The sequence below is a fragment of the Mus pahari genome, chromosome 14 (genome assembly GCF_900095145.1).
Source record: "Mus pahari chromosome 14, PAHARI_EIJ_v1.1, whole genome shotgun sequence".
Taxonomy (NCBI): Eukaryota; Metazoa; Chordata; class Mammalia; order Rodentia; family Muridae; genus Mus; species Mus pahari.
In genome coordinates, this window is record NC_034603.1 from 71,589,136 (window position 1) to 71,606,676 (window position 17,541).

General features: G+C 50.6%; 1 protein-coding gene across 2 annotated transcripts; it reads left to right on the forward strand.

Moving 5' to 3' along the window:
* The first annotated feature begins 247 nt into the window (after nt 1-247).
* Sppl2c (signal peptide peptidase like 2C) lies at nt 248-5,251 on the forward strand. Of its 2 annotated transcripts, XM_021213817.1 has the most exons (2): nt 248-2,017; nt 4,804-5,251. In XM_021213817.1, exons 1-2 carry the CDS (start codon nt 294-296, stop codon nt 4,826-4,828), a joined length of 1,749 nt encoding a protein of 582 aa, XP_021069476.1. In that variant the 5' UTR covers nt 248-293; the 3' UTR covers nt 4,829-5,251. The 2 variants fall into 2 exon arrangements, with proteins under 2 accessions (XP_021069476.1, XP_021069475.1); XM_021213816.1 differs by lacking the exon at nt 4,804-5,251 and having other exon boundaries at nt 248-2,480.
* Nucleotides 5,252-17,541: the final 12,290 nt, after the last annotated feature.

Genomic DNA, 17,541 nt, shown 5'->3' on the forward strand with positions numbered 1-17,541 from the left:
ACACACACACACACACACTTCAACCTTCCTGGGCTAGCCGTACTGAGAGGCCTGGGCAGGGATGAGGTCTCAGATGAGCTCCCTACTAGAGCCAGGATTGAGAACATGATCTGAGAGGGGCCAGGGGCCTGTGTCCTGCAGAGTGCTCTGCCTCACTTTATGACAGGGTAGGTAGGTGTGGCTCTGGTTGGCCAAGCTGCTCTGTGACCAAGAGCCACACCCCTCCCCCTGGGAGGGTAATAGAGCTGTGGGCAGCTGCCTCCTTGGGAGGACACAGCAGGTGGCTGGGGAGGATGGCATGCCTGGGTCCCCTCCTCCCCTTGGGCTCACTCCTCCTCTTCTTCCTCCTCCTCCTCCTCCTCAGCCCCGAGGCCCGGGGAGAATACGGCGTGGTCCGCGTTGTGTCAAAGAACTGGAGCAAGGACTACTGTGTCCTGTACAGCTCTGACTACATCAACCTGCCCCGGGACCTGCACCATGCCCCACTTCTGTCCCTGCACGATGGCACCAAGACACCCTGGTGTCCAGATGAAGACTCTTTCCACCAGGCCCAGGACAGTTCCCCTAGACAGCGACCCCTGCACCAGAGTACAACCATGGTCACACGTGGCAACTGTAGCTTCTATGCCAAGGGCTGGCTGGCTCAAGACCAAGGTGCCCATGGGTTGCTCATTGTGAGCCGGGCCAGCAATCAACAGTGTTCAGACACCATCTCAAAGCCCCAGGACCCCAGCAAGCCCTGGCCCGCCCTCACCATCCCAGTGGCCGTGCTCCGCTACACTGACATGTTGGACATCGTCAGCCACACTTACGGTGACACCGATGTCCGAGTAGCCATGTTTGCACCCCTCGAGCCCATTACTGACTATAACATGGCGATTATCTTCATCCTGGCCGTGGGCACTGTTGCTGCAGGTGGCTACTGGGCTGGTCTGATGGAGGCAGACAGGCTGCAGAGGCGCCAGGCCCAAAGAGGAGGGGGACTTGGTGGTCACAATCAACCACAAACAGCTGCAGCTGAGAGGTCCCAGAGGGCCTGGGAAGATGACGACTTTGAAGATGCACCCGTGGATTTCACACCAGCTATGACGGGCGCTGTGGTCACCATGTCCTGCTCCATCATAATCCTGCTGTATTTTTTCTATGACTGCTTTGTCTACGTCATGATTGGGATCTTTGGCCTGGGTGCCAGTACCGGCCTCTACAGCTGCCTAGCACCCATAGTGTGCCACCTGCCTCTGTGGCGATACCAGTGGGTCTTGCCTAGACACCGGATTTCTGTAAAGTGGCCATTACTACTGCTGGCAGGCCTGTGTGCCATGGTGACTGTCCTCTGGGTCATCTACAGAAATGAGGACCGTTGGGCGTGGCTCCTGCAGGACACTTTGGGCGTCGCCTACTGCCTTTTTGTCCTGAGGCGGGTGCGGCTGCCCACGCTCAAGAACTGCACTTCATTCCTGCTGGCCCTGCTGGCCTTCGATGTCTTCTTTGTCTTTATCACACCCCTGTTCACCAAGACTGGTGAGAGCATTATGGTAGAAGTGGCATCAGGCCCAGCAGATTCTTCAAGCCAGGAGAGGTTACCCATGGTGCTCAAGGTGCCCCGGCTAAGCTTCTCCGCCTTGACGTTGTGCGACCAGCCCTTCTCCATCCTTGGCTTTGGGGACATTGTTGTCCCTGGCTTCCTAGTGGCCTACTGTCACCGCTTTGACATGCAAGTCCAATCTCGCCAGGTCTACTATACGGCCTGTACAGTGGCCTATGCCGTGGGCCTGCTGGTCACCTTTGTCGCCATGGTCCTCATGCAGATGGGCCAGCCTGCCCTGCTCTACTTAGTGTCCAGCACTCTGCTCACCAGCCTTGCTGTGGCCACCTGCCGCCAAGAGCTCAGCCTTTTCTGGACCGGCCAGGGCAGAGCCAAGATTCTTGCTGAGCCCGTGGCACAGCCCTGCATTGCCTCTGCTGTGGGCTCCAAGATGAAGCTGGAGGATGTGAAGGATTCCCGTACAACCAACAGGTTTGAGCAGGCCATTGATGGAGAGTCAGGGGACTTAGACAGCAGCGCTGGGGATGACATGGCAGAAATGGTCACCCTATCTGAGGATGAAGCCACAAGTCCAGAGGGCCACAGCGAGAGTTCTGAGGACTGGAGTGACACCAACTTGGACCCCGATGAGCTACCCTCTGGCTCCCCCATGGCCCTAGAGGAGCTGATGCCTCTGGCCATGTTGATCCCACTGATCCCACCAATCCCACACCCCTCTGAGCTGGGCCACATCCGCACCCAGTCTCGGGTCCACGACAGCAGCCTTCCCTGGATGGGGTTGCACAAGAGAAAGGGCTTGAAGGTGAAGAAAAGTATGTCAGCCCAGGCTCCCCTATGAACAGAGTTCCCTAGGACCTGCACCTCTCAAAGGGCTTCCAGAACACTGCAGGGGAGGCTAGACAGGATAAGAGATGGGGCATTAGAGAAACTCCCTATATTCCTCGGCCGTCTGTTTGCTTGTTAGTATTGTAAGACAACAGTAGCACAGAATAAGGCTATGCAAAACTGGGAGAGTCCCTGTGGGTTGGTACCACTTCCAAACTATGCAGAGAGGAAACTGGGGCTCAGGGAGGTCACACAACTCATACAAATCCACTCAAGATCTGCCCTCCCCCCACCCCCCAGAGTTCCCTGGGAAGCTACCTGCCCTTTCCCTACCTGCCTGGCTCCTCAAACCAAAGCCCTGGTCCCTTACTTTGACACATAGCTACTCCCCACACATACCGCCCATCCCCAATTTCTTGATCCTTTCACCTCCCCTTCTTCTTTGTACACGCCAGTCTCGCTAGCTGGGTGCTCTCCCTGTCACTGAAAGACCCCAGGGCCAAGAAATCATGAGGCTTCCTTCAAACTTTAGCTCACGTGGGCTTGTTGAACCCCTTTGCTCGAGGCCCACAGATCCCTTGGCCCTGTCCCTGAGACACTGAACATGCCCCTGCTGTGTCCCCTGAGGCAGTAGGCATGGGAGGAGGACCCTGCCATCCAGAAGAAGAGCAGGAGTCTGGGGCAGGCAACAATACAAAGGTAACCGGGGTGCAGAGAGACGGGGCTCCCGTGGGAAGTTTTACAGCTCGGGTAGCCAGGTCTCCCTGGCTCTGCGTAATGAGCGCAGTTCCAAGGAACTCCAAAGACCCATTGGCAAAATGTGGCATATAAAACTGAATCCTCTAGACCGGGCGGTGGTGGCGCACGCCTTTAATCCCAACACTTGGGAGGCAGAGGCAGGCTGATTTCTGAGTTTGAGGCCAGCCTGGTCTACAAAGTGAGTTCCAGGACAGCCAGGGTTATACAGAGAAACCCTGTCTCAAAACAAACAAACAAACAAACAAACAAAAAACCAAAAAGAAAAACAAAAACTGAGCCCTCTAGAAGGAGGGGCACGAACAGGATGGCCTCCTTAGGACCCCACAGGGTTTTAGACCATGCGGTTTGTTTAAAAGTTTGATTGAGAGCAACCAGAGAACAGGGTAAGGGAACGCCTTCTGAAGGAGGCCCTGTTGTGGGGGTGGGGGGCTCATGTCTCAAGAGGCAATGCCACAAAGGAGCTAGAGTCAAGGACCAGGAAATCAGCCCCACACCAACTTAGAGCATAACCAATGTTCTCCCTGCTCAGGTGGCTTATCTATAGCACAGGATGAGCAACACTAGGGACTGTCAATGGGTCTGAAAGAGGTGTCTATGGGGTGACCAGTGCCCCGCAGGGGGGAGGAGCTACAGGCTCTGTCCCCTCCTTTGAGAATTACCCAGGCCTTATTTTCTTTACTCTGGGTTTCTTGTCCTTTGCAATAGAATTTGGCTTTGTGAGGGTGAGGACCTACTTTGCCCTCCTTGCTTATAGGTAAGTTTCTATTTGCTGGAGGAAGGAAGTGAGGGAGGGAGGGAGGAAGGAAGGAAGGAAGGAAGGAAGGAAGGAAGGAAGGAAGAAAGGAAGGAAGGATTGAAGGAAGGAATTAGGCACTGATGTCAATTGACTGTAGAAGACAGTGACTCTCGGTAACGAAAAACTTGGCTGCCTAGGTCTCTTTCTTGGAGTTTGGTCGGAGTGGACCAGCTTTTCAGAGCCTCACTTACAGGGAAGAATTGATCTCAACAAACAGTGAAACAGTGGCTGCAGACCGGGCTGGACAGGATGGGGCGAGGCACTTGAGCCAGGACTCTGACCTGAGACCTTGGCAGACCCACCCGCTGCCGCCAGTGGCCATCTGGCCTGGACAGAGGGGCCGCCATAGGCCCTGGCTCATGCCCAGCCCAGGCAGCCTCCCCACTGTGGGTCTGCGTCACTGGGCCCATGGGGCAGGCTGCACCCCTGCCAGGCCCTAGAGGCAGGGCTGGACAGAGTTCAGTCCTCGGCCCCTTTGGTCCCGAGTTGGAGGCAGGCAGCAAGCTTCCTCTCTGGGTGTGTCCAGCAGGATGCTCTAGAGATGCCAGCCACAACAGGTGTGACAGTGATGGTGCTGACACGGGCCTTCAAGGAACAGAGAGCGTCAGAGAGGCTCTAGATGGGGCAACTCCCCTCCTCCTCATTTACCAGGAACAGCTCCTAGATCCATCTGAGCATGCTTAGTAGGTGCTTGGGGCAACACAGTATCTACAGGGATTCAGAGAGCAGCCCCATCCTGGCATTAACCTAGCATGCAGTGGATTCCAGTGTCCCAGAGATCCCCAATGCAAATCTTAGCTCCTCAGTGGAGAACCATTCCTGTCCGCTAACACCCAGCTCCCCTGTGTGTAACCCGCTATCTACTCACGCCCCGCAGGATGCCTGAGGAAGATTTTGTGTGAACAGCCTACGCTCCAAAACTCACTAGAGGATGGCTCTCCCTTCCCACCCTGCTCTGTGCCCCCACACCTAGGAGTCACCCCAGGGCCCAGGCCTCTCTGCCTCCTAGGACTCTCCTGAGCCTCATTCTTGGGATCCCAAGCTAAGGCAAAGCAATCGGAGCCAGAGTCTGGCCTGCAATAGGATCAAGATTCCCTGCCTGCTAAGCTGCTCAGAGGGGTGGGAGGGCACAGGAGAGGGCCAGGGTCTTTTTTTCTTTTCTGTCAAGACTATGCCACAGCAATTCTGCCTACTGCAAACAGCTCTGGGCAATGTCTCCAAGTAGATGCTGCAGGCTGGGGTGTGTAAACACAGATACACAGGCTCAGCTGCTATCAGTTACTCAGCTGGGGACACATTTGAAAAATAAAGGCCCTTGAGTCACATAGTCTGACCTCACCAGTGTGGGACCAGGCGCCTGTGGGTGTGAAGGGCTCCTGCCTCTGCCTCAGGTTGAACCTCTTGAGAACTGAACCCTGGTCCCTCTATGCATCCGGGCTAGCTGGTGGGAGGACAGAGACCAGAATTTAAGGTACAGAACCCAGGGTAGTCCCCAAGCCCCTGACTTGGCTCATACTTCCAGCTGGCTCCATACACTAATGCCCCTACTAGGGCTCTAGGCCCACAAGGCTATCCCCAGGGCCTCAGGTGTCATCCATCCAGCTTTACTGACCAATCACTGGGAAGGAGGATTTGAGCCAGCATCTCTAAGCCATCAATAGTTTTATCCATGCCCTGTACTCTAAAACAGTGGTTCTCTACCTTCCTAATACTTGGACCCAGGAAGAATACAGTTCTTCATGTTGTGATGACCCTGTACTGGCTGGTTTTGTGTCAACTTGACACAAGCTAGAGCCATCAGAGAGAAAGAAGCCTCAGTTGAGGAAATGCCTCCATGAGATCCAACTGTAAGGCATTTTCTCAATTAGTGATCAATGGGGATGAGTCCAGCCCATTGTGGGACATGCTATCCCTGGGCTTGGTGGTCCTGGGTTCTATAAGAAAACAACCTGGGCAAGCCATGTGGAGCAACCAAGCACGCAGCACCCCTCCATAGCCACTGCATCAGCTCCTGCGTCTAGGTCCCTGCCCTGTTTGAGTTCTGTTTTGTCCTGAGTTCCTTTGGTGACGAGTAGCAATGTGGAAGTGTAAGCTGAATAAACCCTTTCCTCCCCAGCTGGCTTTTTGGTCATGGTGTTTCATCACAGCAATAGAAACTAAGAAGTTGGTACCAGGAGTGGGATATTTCTGTGACAGACCTGATCTGACCATATTATGGAAGGTCTTTGGAACTTTGGCCTAGAAAAGCCATTGAGCGTTAAGAGCTCAGTGAGATGTTTTTTTAGGAGCTTGGAAAAAAAAGAATGTTGAGAGCAGTGTAGGAGATGGAGGCCTGGCTTGTGAAGGTTTAGAAGAAAATGTAAAGACTCTATCGTGGCTATTTGCTATTTTGAATTAAGATTCTGTCGTTCTGGTCAGCTGTGGATGAAGAGACAGCCAGAATTAACAAGACACCACCACCACCACTGAAGTTGAACCTTTGCATTACTGGAACAATTGATGCTGGTTAGCTGGAGCTAAGAAATTAGTAGTGACTGAGAGGAGACCGGCATCACTGAGGTGAAATCTGGGAAGTGTTTCCAGAGAGCACAGAGCATCTGTGTTTAGAACTGGCCAACGCTGTAACGCATGCTAGCAGCCAAAGTCGGCAGCGTAAGAGTCACCCAAGACTGGTTTTGAAGGCATGAAGAACATGGAGAGCAGCTGAGGCTTGGCACTGTGAGAGGCCAGAAGAGGCCATCGGTGAAGGTGCAGCCTCGGTGTCATTTGAAGGTCCAGGACTGAAGAGGTCATGCAGAGTTGAGAATTGGCACCACGAAGAGAGTCTGTGACAGGCTGTTGGTGAAGAAGGCGCAGCCCAGTTGCAGCAGAAGACCCCGGGGTTTTGGAGATGTCAGTACCATGGGAGGATCACCAAGAACAGCAGCAGCAGTGGAGTGGAGCCAGCCAGAGCCTAGAAGACAAGACGTACGTGCTGCCGAGGGCAGAGCTGGAGAAATGACTCAAACCCTTTGGAGGAGCCCAGAAGAAAGTGAGTGGACCCCAGACACTGGACAGTTGGCATTTGATTTTGCTGTGCCCTGATTTTTCCCTGTAAAACATTTGTTTTCTTTGTTTTTTTTGTTTTTTTTAACTGCCACCCATAATAGAGAGACTTTAAATTTTAGAAGACTTTGTATTTTAAAAGAAATTGGCTTTTTTAAAGGGACTGAAATTTTAATATGGTTAAATTTGTGAAGACTGTGGGACTTTTAAAGTTATGTATATTTTTAATGTGAGATCTTGGGGTGAATAAGAGAAGAAAGGCTGTGGCTTAAAAGTGATAGATTGGGCTGTAGAGATGGATCAGTGATTAAGAGCAATGGATTTTTCCCCCAGAGGTCCCGAGTTCGATTCCCAGCACCCACAAGGCAGCTCACAACTGTAACTCCAGTTCCAGAAGATCCAACACCCTCACAGACACACATGCAGGCAAAGCACAAAAATAAAAATAAATAATTTTAAAAAAACAAAGCAATGTGTTAGTGTGTCAAGTTGACCAGGGATCAGTGGCGCTGGCTAGTCCTGTGTCAACTTGACACAAATCATCAGAGAGGGAGGAGCCCTGGTTGAGGAAATGCCACCATGAGAGGCTGACTGTACGGCATTTTCTCAACTAGTGATCAGTTGGGAAAGAGAAGGGCCCAGCCTGTTGTGATACTTGTCCCCTGGGCTGGTGGTCCCGGGCTCTATAAGAAAGCCATGTGGAACAAGCCAGCAAGCAGTGCTCCTGCTTCCAGTTTCTGCCCTGCTTGCGTTCTGTTTTGTCCTGACTTCCCTTAGTGATGAACAGCAGTGTAGAAGTGTAAGCTGAATAAATTCTTTCCTCCCCAACTGGCTCTTTGGTCCTGGTGTTTGGTCACAGCGATAGAAACTCCAAGACAAACAGAAACCTCAGGCGAACCCCAGCCATACGAGCCCCAGCCACACGAACCCCAGCAGTACGAGCCCCAGCCGTACGAACCCCAGCCATACGAACCCCAGCCATACGAACCCCAGCCATACGAGCCCCAGCCATACGAACCCCAGCCGTACGAACCCCAGCCGTACGAACCCCAGCCGTACGAGCCCCAGCCGTACGAACCCCAGCCGTACGAACCCCAGCCATATGAACCCCAGCCATGTGAACCCCAGCCATATGAACCCCAGCCATATGAACCCCAGCCATACGAACCCCAGCCATACGAACCCCAGCCACACGAACCCCAGCCACACGAACCCCAGCCATATGAACCCCAGCCACACGAACCCCAGCCACACAATTATTTTGTTGCTGCTTCTTAACTGTAATCTTGCTGCTATGGTGAATCATAATGTAAATTCCTGATAGGCAGGATGACTGGTTTGCAACCCCTGTGAACAGGTTGTCTGACCCCCAAAGGGGCTGTGACCCACAGGTTGAGAACCATTGCTCCTGGATTATTATGACACCAAGATGCTTGAGAAGTCAGTTGTCCATCACTTGTGGAGTAGATAAATGTTCCCTCTTGCTAGCTGGGACGATGTGGACAAAATAACACTACAGAGCCTGGCATCTGTGTTGAGTGTTAAACCATCACGCTGGGCAGTGGTGGGAATGAGCTGAGCCCCATGCTTGGCCCAGTCAGGAATCCCACGTTGCAGTTGCTACTCTTGAGGGGCTCTGCTTCTACCCAGAGGCCTTCTTCTATGTGCCTGGCCTGCTTCTCTTTGCAAGTCTGCTGCCCACCCATTGGCCTAAGTAGCTTCCAGAGCAGCCTAGAGGGGACAACTTCCACTGGAAAAACAAAGACACAGGATATGCTCATGTATACACACACACACACACACACACACACACACACACACATACACACACACACGAGCACACAATCAAACATGACTACTGTACTATGTGTTCAAATACATACACAAGCATACATGTATACTACACTATATGTGCACGGACAGACAGACAGACAGACACACACACACACACACACACACACACACACACACGTATAAGCACCCACAATCGAACATGACTACTATACTATGTGATTGTACAAATACACACACAAGCATATGTGTATACTATACTACATGTGCATAGACAGACAGACAGACACACATACACCCCTTGGTACACACTTTACCACACACATACCCATACACATAGGCTCTAACCTGTTCCCCTCAGAGCTGATCCTTCATCACTAGGCCATCCCTAGCTCATGAACAGGTGGAGGCTCCAAGGATGTCAGAACAGAGAGGAATCACCAATGCCTGGCACGTGAAGAACAAGCTAACGACCACAGTGACACCAGGGCTTAGCCACTTCGTGGGGCCTCCTCTAACTTCCTTACTCAAACTCTTGCTTAGCTTGGCTCAGGCCTGGGTCATGTCTGATGGATTCCCCAGCTGGAGCCTGTTCCCACTTCCTTGGATGTGGGCTCCTGGACCCATCTGACCTCTGCTGCCAGGAGAGTCAGCCTGTAAACCTGAAGGAGGAGCAGGACAAGAGCCTGTCTCCATGATAGGGCTGGATTCATATCTCCCAGGAACCCCATTCCTCCCGAGTGCTGGGATTAAAGACGTGCGCCACCACTGCCCAGCCTGTGGGATGCTCTTGTTCACCTGAGGAAAGCCCAGAAAATGTCAGGGCCCACCCATCCTCACACTGCAGGAAAGGGGCTCGAGTCAGGGCACCCACCTCCCAGTCCCACATGTGGAACCAATTCTCGTTCTCAGCCTCCTTTGAAAATATTTGCCTCCTCTCCCCACTCCAGGAAACATCTGGGCCCATAGCCTCCTTACCTCATTCCCCTCGGTAGACATGGACACTACCAGTCCTGTGTCCTCAATGAGAAGGTTTTGCCTGCTGAGATGTGACACATCAGGCACCTCCCCAGCGAGGGAGGACATAGCTGTACCCAAGTCACTGATCATAAAGCCCAGCACTACGTTTATTAACATGAGGCTTTGGATGAATGAGATCTTCCCTCTGAGCCCGCTTTCCCATCAGTAAGCTGGACTGATGATACGATACCTACCTGTGCTTTGCCTTAGATGAGGCACACAGACACACACTTGTACCTGCTTAGGACAGCTGAGAATGACAGGCGGTGTATCACACATCATCCAGGTTAGCAGGTTTCCAAAACGGGTGTCGACTTCCCCGGAAGGCAGTTTATGGACAGTGTAGGGTGCTGCTACCAGAAGGAGGCGTTGTGGTAGGTTACCAGAACAACCAGACCACTCTCATTTTTAATCTTTCACTGCTGATGCTTGCGTGTTCCTGTGCTGCCACCTGCTGGTCAATATGATAACTGCAGTCAGGTTTTAGAATAATTCCATTGGGTGAGATATATCTCTTTAGATAGAGAGTTGGTGTCTGCCGTGGTCCAGAATTGACCCTTTAGGATCTCATTTGTGAGGAAGTGAAAGTGCCCTTGTAAAAGCATTCTGGTTCTGAGAGGAAGTAACTACAGCATGGCCTCAAGATCTGAAACATCTAAAGATCCCTCCTCCATATGGGTCTCACCTACAGACCACAGTGAACTAGTGTTCTTAAGAGGGAGGCATCTCCACAAGGCCAGCACCAGAACCTGCCCTAGTGTGTGCACCTCCAGCGCCTGCCCTACTGTGCGTATCTCCAAACTCACAGGACTAGTATGTTGTGATAGTTAATTTTGTTCCTAAACAAATCTCCTACCGATGTTGCTATTGTTTGAGACAGGATGTCACTGTGTAGTTCAGACTGGCCTCCAATGGGGCATCCTCCTGCTTCAGCCTCTGGAGTGCCAGGATTCCAAGTGAGAGACTCCATGCAGTATTTTCAAGTGCATACTGTATCTTTGTCTCTCTGGTTCAGGAACTCTCTCTCATCTGGAGTGTTTCCTGATGAGAAACCCCAAGCCTCTCTCCTGGCCCCTCCCACAAGATTTGACTAGAGGAGGGGTTTCTAACTCATGGTGTTTGCAGAGGCCTTCCAGAACTCTCCAGAACTGTGGACAGAGAGGGAAAGCAGCTTGCCCAAGGTCGCCCAGTAAACCATAGTGCAAGGTGCTGTCTGTTACAGTGTTGATTTTCCTCCATCTCGGGCCGGTGCCTCTGAGCATCTTATCTGTACTCCATAGTCACTTGCAAATCTTCTTTGAAGAAGTGTTTGTTCAAATAATTTGCGAATCGGGGTACAGTACCAGATGATTTTTGTAAGATGGATCTGGGGGTTTTATTTCCAGAGAACTGGGGGTGCGAATGTCTTTAAAGCTCACGATGCACTTTCACTAGATTACTTTTCACGTGGTGTGTGCGGATTCTCTTTGTGAGCTAAAGTGTAGAAGAGGTGGAAACCACTCCCAGCAGCAGCTCTGCTAACCTGGCATGAGGGAAAGCTGTATCGGTCTCTTGAAGCTCCTGTGAGGCTGGACTTTAATTTCTGTACTCTGGTATGTTAAGGGAACGTTCCTCATCCCATAGCTTAGAGTGTGTAGTCAGTTACTGTCTCCTGCGAGCCTTACCCTGGGAAACTCTCTGGGATCTATCACATCCTTTCCATTGTTAAAGATGGAAGGAGGGAGGAGCCCTGGAGAGAGGTTGGACCATGGATTCCAAGTCATGAATGGTATTCTCTGGCACTGAGGGTAATTATGTTACTAATAGATTGCATATTTCCAAATACCAAGAAGAATCTTTAAAATGTCCTCATCACAATGAAATAACTGTTTGAACTGATAAATATCCTGCTAATCACTCCAAATTGGTCATATACACATCATATGCATGAATCTAGACATCATACGGACCTCACAAGCACATGCAATTTTGTGTTAAACTTTTAAGATGCAAAGCCCACACACCCTTAACCCCAGCACTCAGATGGGCAGAGGCAGGCAGATCTCTGTGAGTTCAAGGCCAGCCTGATCTACATAACAAGTTCCAGGCCAGTCAGGACTACATAGAGAGAACCTGTCTCGAAACAGCAAAGTAAAGCCTATTTTTAGGTGCATCCCATTTCCTCCACCATTAGAATCCTTGTTAAAGAAAATAATACAGCTAATGTCTGTTACATCTCTTCAGGGCCTGCCCAAATCCTCACCCCTCTGCCCGGGCTGTAAAGCCTCCAAGATCAGTCTCTTGCCCTGGCCAAATCTACCTCCCTGAGCACCTACATGATTCTTACGTGGGTCTTACACATTCACCCCCCTGACACACACACTTTGCTGCTCCACTGACCCAGAACTTTGTCCAGTTCCCTCACTGAATCTTTACTGAACTGTGGTCCCAGCAGTCGGCCAGCGCTGGGTACTGTCCAAGGTCCTGGAGATAAAATTCGGATGGGATCCCCAAAGTAGAAGGGTGGGGAGCACAGATATCTCTCCTCTCTCTGTTCTTCTCTTTCTCGCCTCATTTATCTCCCCCCTCCTCTCTTCACCCTCCTTTTCTCTCTAAGATCTGGTAGCCCAGCCTAGCCTCAAATTCTCTATGTAGCCAAGCAGAGATGACTTTGAACTCTTGATTCCCCCTGCTTCTGCCTTTACAGCCCAGGGTTCTGGGATTATAGGTGTGCACCACCTCGCTTGGCTATGCTTGAACTCCGGACTTTGTGCACGCAAGCACTCTACCAACTGAGCCACATCTCCATCCCCAACCCCCACCCATACTCCCGTTTTTTTTTAAAGATTCCATACTGCTCCCCAATCTGGCCTCCAACATCTGGGCTCAAATCATCCTTCAGAATTCAGTTTCCCTAGGAGCTAGAATTAGCAGGTGTGTGCCACCATATGTGGCTGTACAACTGCATTCTGACCCTTTGGGGGTTGGCCATGGAGGCGCAAATCAGTCATCCCAGCACTTGGCAGGTAAAGGCGGGAGGGCATCCAGTTTAAGGTTAACCTGAGCTGTATAGCAAGAATCTTTCTTTTAAAAAAAAAATAATTGTCGGGCCAGTGAGCTGACTCTGTTTCTCAGTGTGTGCAAATCTGATGAGGTGAGTTGGATTTCCACATGTTCTCTACGGTGCATGCGCCTCCTTATACATCACACATCATCATCATCAATAATAATAATATATAAAGATCAAAAAGAAAGAATAAAGACCCCTTTGTCTTCAATAAGTGGAAATTTTATCAGAGGAACTCAAGCAAAATAGCCAAGATGATAGACAGAGATCTCACAAAGCCAGAGTCAACATCTGGGCTGGGGCTCGTGAGAACAGGTCTATGAAAGCCTTCGGCCATCCCACGCTGTGGCTTCAGTGTGCTTCCACTTCCTTCTCTGCCCTCGCTGAGCCAGGTGACCCTCTTGTTTTGCCTTTGGCCCATGGGAGCATTGGCCCTGACTCCATATCCCTGCATCTTAGCCTAGAGGTCATTGCCAAGGGCAGTGGAGTTTATTTAACCCAACATTGAGGACCTCAAGGAAAGATGATAGTGGCCTGGCTTTAATTTACCATCTAATCGGGGATTTAAGCTTGGATGTGGGTGAGCCTCTGAACCCTTGACTGTTGTGGATTTGGTTTAATGTTTGTATTACGTTAATTAGGTTCCCAAAATTGCACAAGAATCCATATGTAAGACGCTAAGGGTCCCTGCCCCCAGTTGGTTCTGATTGGTAAATAAAGTTGCCAGAAGTCAATGGCTGGGCAGGGAGACAGAGGCAGGACTAGCATTCGTGGGTAAGCAGATGGAGAGAATCACCATGCTGGGACAGGAATAAGATCCTGGCTTGAGAGCTGCAGAAGAGAGAACTTACCAATCATGTAAGAGCTGGGAAGAGCGGCCTGGGGGGAGGGGTGCATTGGGTCTAGAGTAGCAAAGATGGAATATAGATTTCAGTAAGTAATAACTCGGAAGTATCAGAAGGGAGGTGTTAGCAGCCTGAAAGTTTAGGAGTGACCCAGCCATTGAGCTGTTTAAGGCATATTAAAATAGAAGACTCTGTGTGTGTGTGTGTGTGTGTGTGTGTGTGTGTGTGTGTGTGTGTGTCCTGGATCCCCCTGTGGTTCAACCAGCTGAGGCTGAAGTGAGGCCCAAGGAGAGCAAGGTCAGAGAGTGTGAAAGAGACTCCAGCCCCAGGTGATCCCCACACATAGTAATTCCCAGCTGTGGTTGTGGATCCAGCAGCCTCAGCCTTGGCGGAAATCTTACTTACCATGCGTATTTTTAAGCCCAGGCTCTGCTGAGTCTAAAACTTGAGCTAAATTGCAGCCCATTGGATGATTCTATGGGCATCGGAATAGAACCATCTTCACCCTAGAGCGGAGGCCGAGCAGCTCTTACTGGAAAGGGCCAGACAGTAAGGTTGTGCTCTTGCTGTTGAAGCCTGTGGGTGTAATGTGTGAGCGGCTGCACTCAGCAGATAACAAAGACCTGGCGGACAGAACAAACAGAATTCTCAGTGATCCACACACGGTGGGAAAACCCTGCTCATTAAGATTGAAAAATGGGAGACTCCCTTGTTAACAGGTTTTCTCCAGGATCTCTGACCCTGTCTGGGGGATTCTAAGCCCCCACACTTGCCTCTACCAGGAGTTCTCCACACTAATAAAACATCTAGATAAGCCCCCAGTGTTCAGCCAATGAGCTTCCCTCCTGCAAAAGGTATTTAATCCCTGGTTCACCCTGAGTAAGGTGTGCATGCGTTCACATTCACCATCCAATAAAGCGGTTTGGACAAGCAAGGACCATCTCTTCATCAAGTATCACCGTAGTGATGTAGGGGAGACCTTCATTGTAAAGGGCCACACCTAAATCCCTGGAAGAGGGCCTTCTCTCTCTCCCAGCCCCTCGGCACTATCAGCAGTCACTTGGAACCAAATCCTGTCCTGCCCAGGCTCTGCCTTCCCCTTTCTGCCTGAGGTGTGGATGCTCTGAGGGGAAGGGTGGACAGGGGATACCCCCACACCCACCCCTGCTCCAGTTCAAAACTGGGTACACAGGAGATCAGCAGCAGCAATCATCCCAGACTTAGCTGTTTCCCACCTGAGAAAACACAGACCGAGGACCCCCCCATTACAGACTCTGCTCTGGGACTGTGTTACCAGTGCACTGCATACCGGTGACACTCTGGACACCCCAGCGGCAAGACAGATACACAGCCTGGCACTACACCAGTATTCTTGACCCATGTAAGGCTCTCCCTTGGACACAAGTATCAAAGTAACTTTTATCCACCAGATATAATTGTCTTCTAGCTCTTTCTGAACTCTCGCTGACTGGTTCAACTCAGCGGTTGTGGCTCAAAACTCCTCTCCAAGCTGACTGACTTGATCCAGATTGTCTTGACTTCTAACCAAATTGCTCTACTTGGCTTCATACTAACTTTGGCAACCTGTTCTAATCTTCTGGCTCCTCATTCTCTGGCTCACTTTATCTTCACCTGTGTCTATGTAAAACTGTCCTGGTAAATCTGCCATATGTATACCCCACACACCCCACATCCCACATCCCACATCCCACTTCTCTGTCTCTGTCTCTCTCTCTCTCTCTCTCTCTCTCTCTCTCTCTCTCTCTCTCGCTCTCTCTCTTGCTCACTCTCTTGCTCACTCTTACTCTGCTCTGCTCTGCTCTTAAGTAGCCTCTCTTTCTGGTGCTGTTCTTGTGTGAGTTGGACATATCCTCTAGAACACATTCTATCAAATCTTCCTCTGATTCATCACTTTGTCTGCCCCTCAATTAGACATCACTTTCAAACACATCTGCTTCCTTCTACAAACTAACTTTACCTTCATTGTTTGGGATTAAAGATGTGTACTAGGGGGTGAGTCTTGTTCCAGCCAGAGGTTAAAGGCGTGTTACTCCGCTAGATCACATGGACTTGGAAGGCCTTTATATGTGATCCCTTGCCAGAGCAGAATTCCATGTTGCTGGATTAGTATTCCTCTCCATGCAAGGCAGAATCTGTGGCAATGAAACGATCCCTTCCCCGTGGCCATAGCAAGCCATGTGTAAAATGAAGACAGATAGAAGGCTTAGTCCACTGACTTTGAGTGAAGAAGCAGAGCAAAGGAAAGATTATCCTGGGAGTGCCTGGCTTAATCAGGTGAGCTGTTTAAAGAGAGGGAGAGATGGTTTTGTGGTTAAGAACACTGTCCTTTCAAAGGTCCTGCACTCTAGTTCCAGTGCCCACACAGTGGCTCACAACCATCTGTGACTCCAGATCCTAGATCAATGTCTTCTTCTAGGCTCAACAGGAGACCAGGCATTCACTTGGTACGTAGACACACACATAGGGAAAACAACCATACGCATGAAAGTTAGGAGACTATGGACACCTTGGGATCACAGGCCAAGTAGAAACTGTGATTTCAGCCTGGTGAGATACTGGGCAGAGGACCCAGCTAATCTACCACCTGATTCCTGACTCACAGAAACCACAGGGTAGCCCATGAGTTAGAATATCTTATCCTGCAGAAATAGGAAAGTCGCTAAGCATGGCCATGCCATGACGAGCTTTATAAGAGCAGATGGTAGGACAGGTCAGCAGTTTGTTGAGCCCAGTCTAGAGGCATGGTGTGGGAAGTGGTTATATAATGTATGAGCAAACAATTCAAGCCCAGTAACTACTCTGGACTATAGAGGAGCAATTAAAAAGACATCCTGAAGTTGCTCCGTTTATGCTCTCGGCCCCTGAGATGCAGACAGGAAGGATGGTGTTTCCTGCCTGACCTTTGATGACAGGGATTCACAGGCATGAGTCACAGCGTGTGGAAACAACACACAGTCAGTCTGGAGGAAGGCCTGTAAATTAGCCCTGGAGAAGCGAGTCTGGACTCTGAGTTAAGGCAAAAAGGCCAAGGCTGAAGACCAGATGCGAAGGATATTCTCACCTTTGTCCAAAACAAGGGACACATAAGACACTTTTGACCATGGATTGCCTCTGAGATGTGAGGCTCAGAGGCAGTAGGTAATTGGCTTCCCCCCCCCCTGCCCCAATGCCCTGTTTTATTTACTGTAGGAGCGACAAACAAATGAACTCCAAACATAGCATTATACAGTGTTAAACCTAATTTTTTTAGACAGGGTCTCACAACGGAGGCCGTCTTGGAACTCGCCATACAGCCCAGTCTGCTTTCCCCCACTTCAAAAGTGCCAGGATTACAGGCCTGCACTGCCAGGCCAGGAAAAGAGGGCTGGGGCGGGGGGGGGAGAGAGAGAGAGAGAGAGAGGGGGGGGGGGGGGGGGGGGGGGGCTATAAAGATGGCTCAGTGTGTAAAGCTCTTTGCCACACAAGCCTGGGGGCCCAAGTTTGGTCTCTATAGCTCATGTAAAGGTGAAAGGAGAAAAACAGGGGCACTGCTGTCCTCTGACTTACACACGTGTACTCACATACATGCACACACACACACACACACACACACACACACAAATAATAAAGTTTTCAAAAATACTTTTCCTGTTGTGCTGAGGGTGAAACGCAAGGCCACGCCCATACCAAGCAAATAAATTTTCTGCTTTTACCCCGCTTCTCTACTTTTTATTTCCCTTTGGTTTGTTGGTTTCAGTTGTTGTGGTTTTGTTGGTTTGTTTGAGGTGTGGCCGAATGTATCGCAAACTCACCACATGGCTGGGGATGACCTAACTTCTGATCTTCCTGCCTCCTCCACAAGTGCCAG

Bases quoted from the DNA above. Each gene is read 5' to 3' on its own strand.
- Sppl2c (XM_021213816.1), top strand. From the start codon at position 294: ATGGCATGCCTGGGTCCCCTCCTCCCCTTGGGCTCACTCCTCCTCTTC.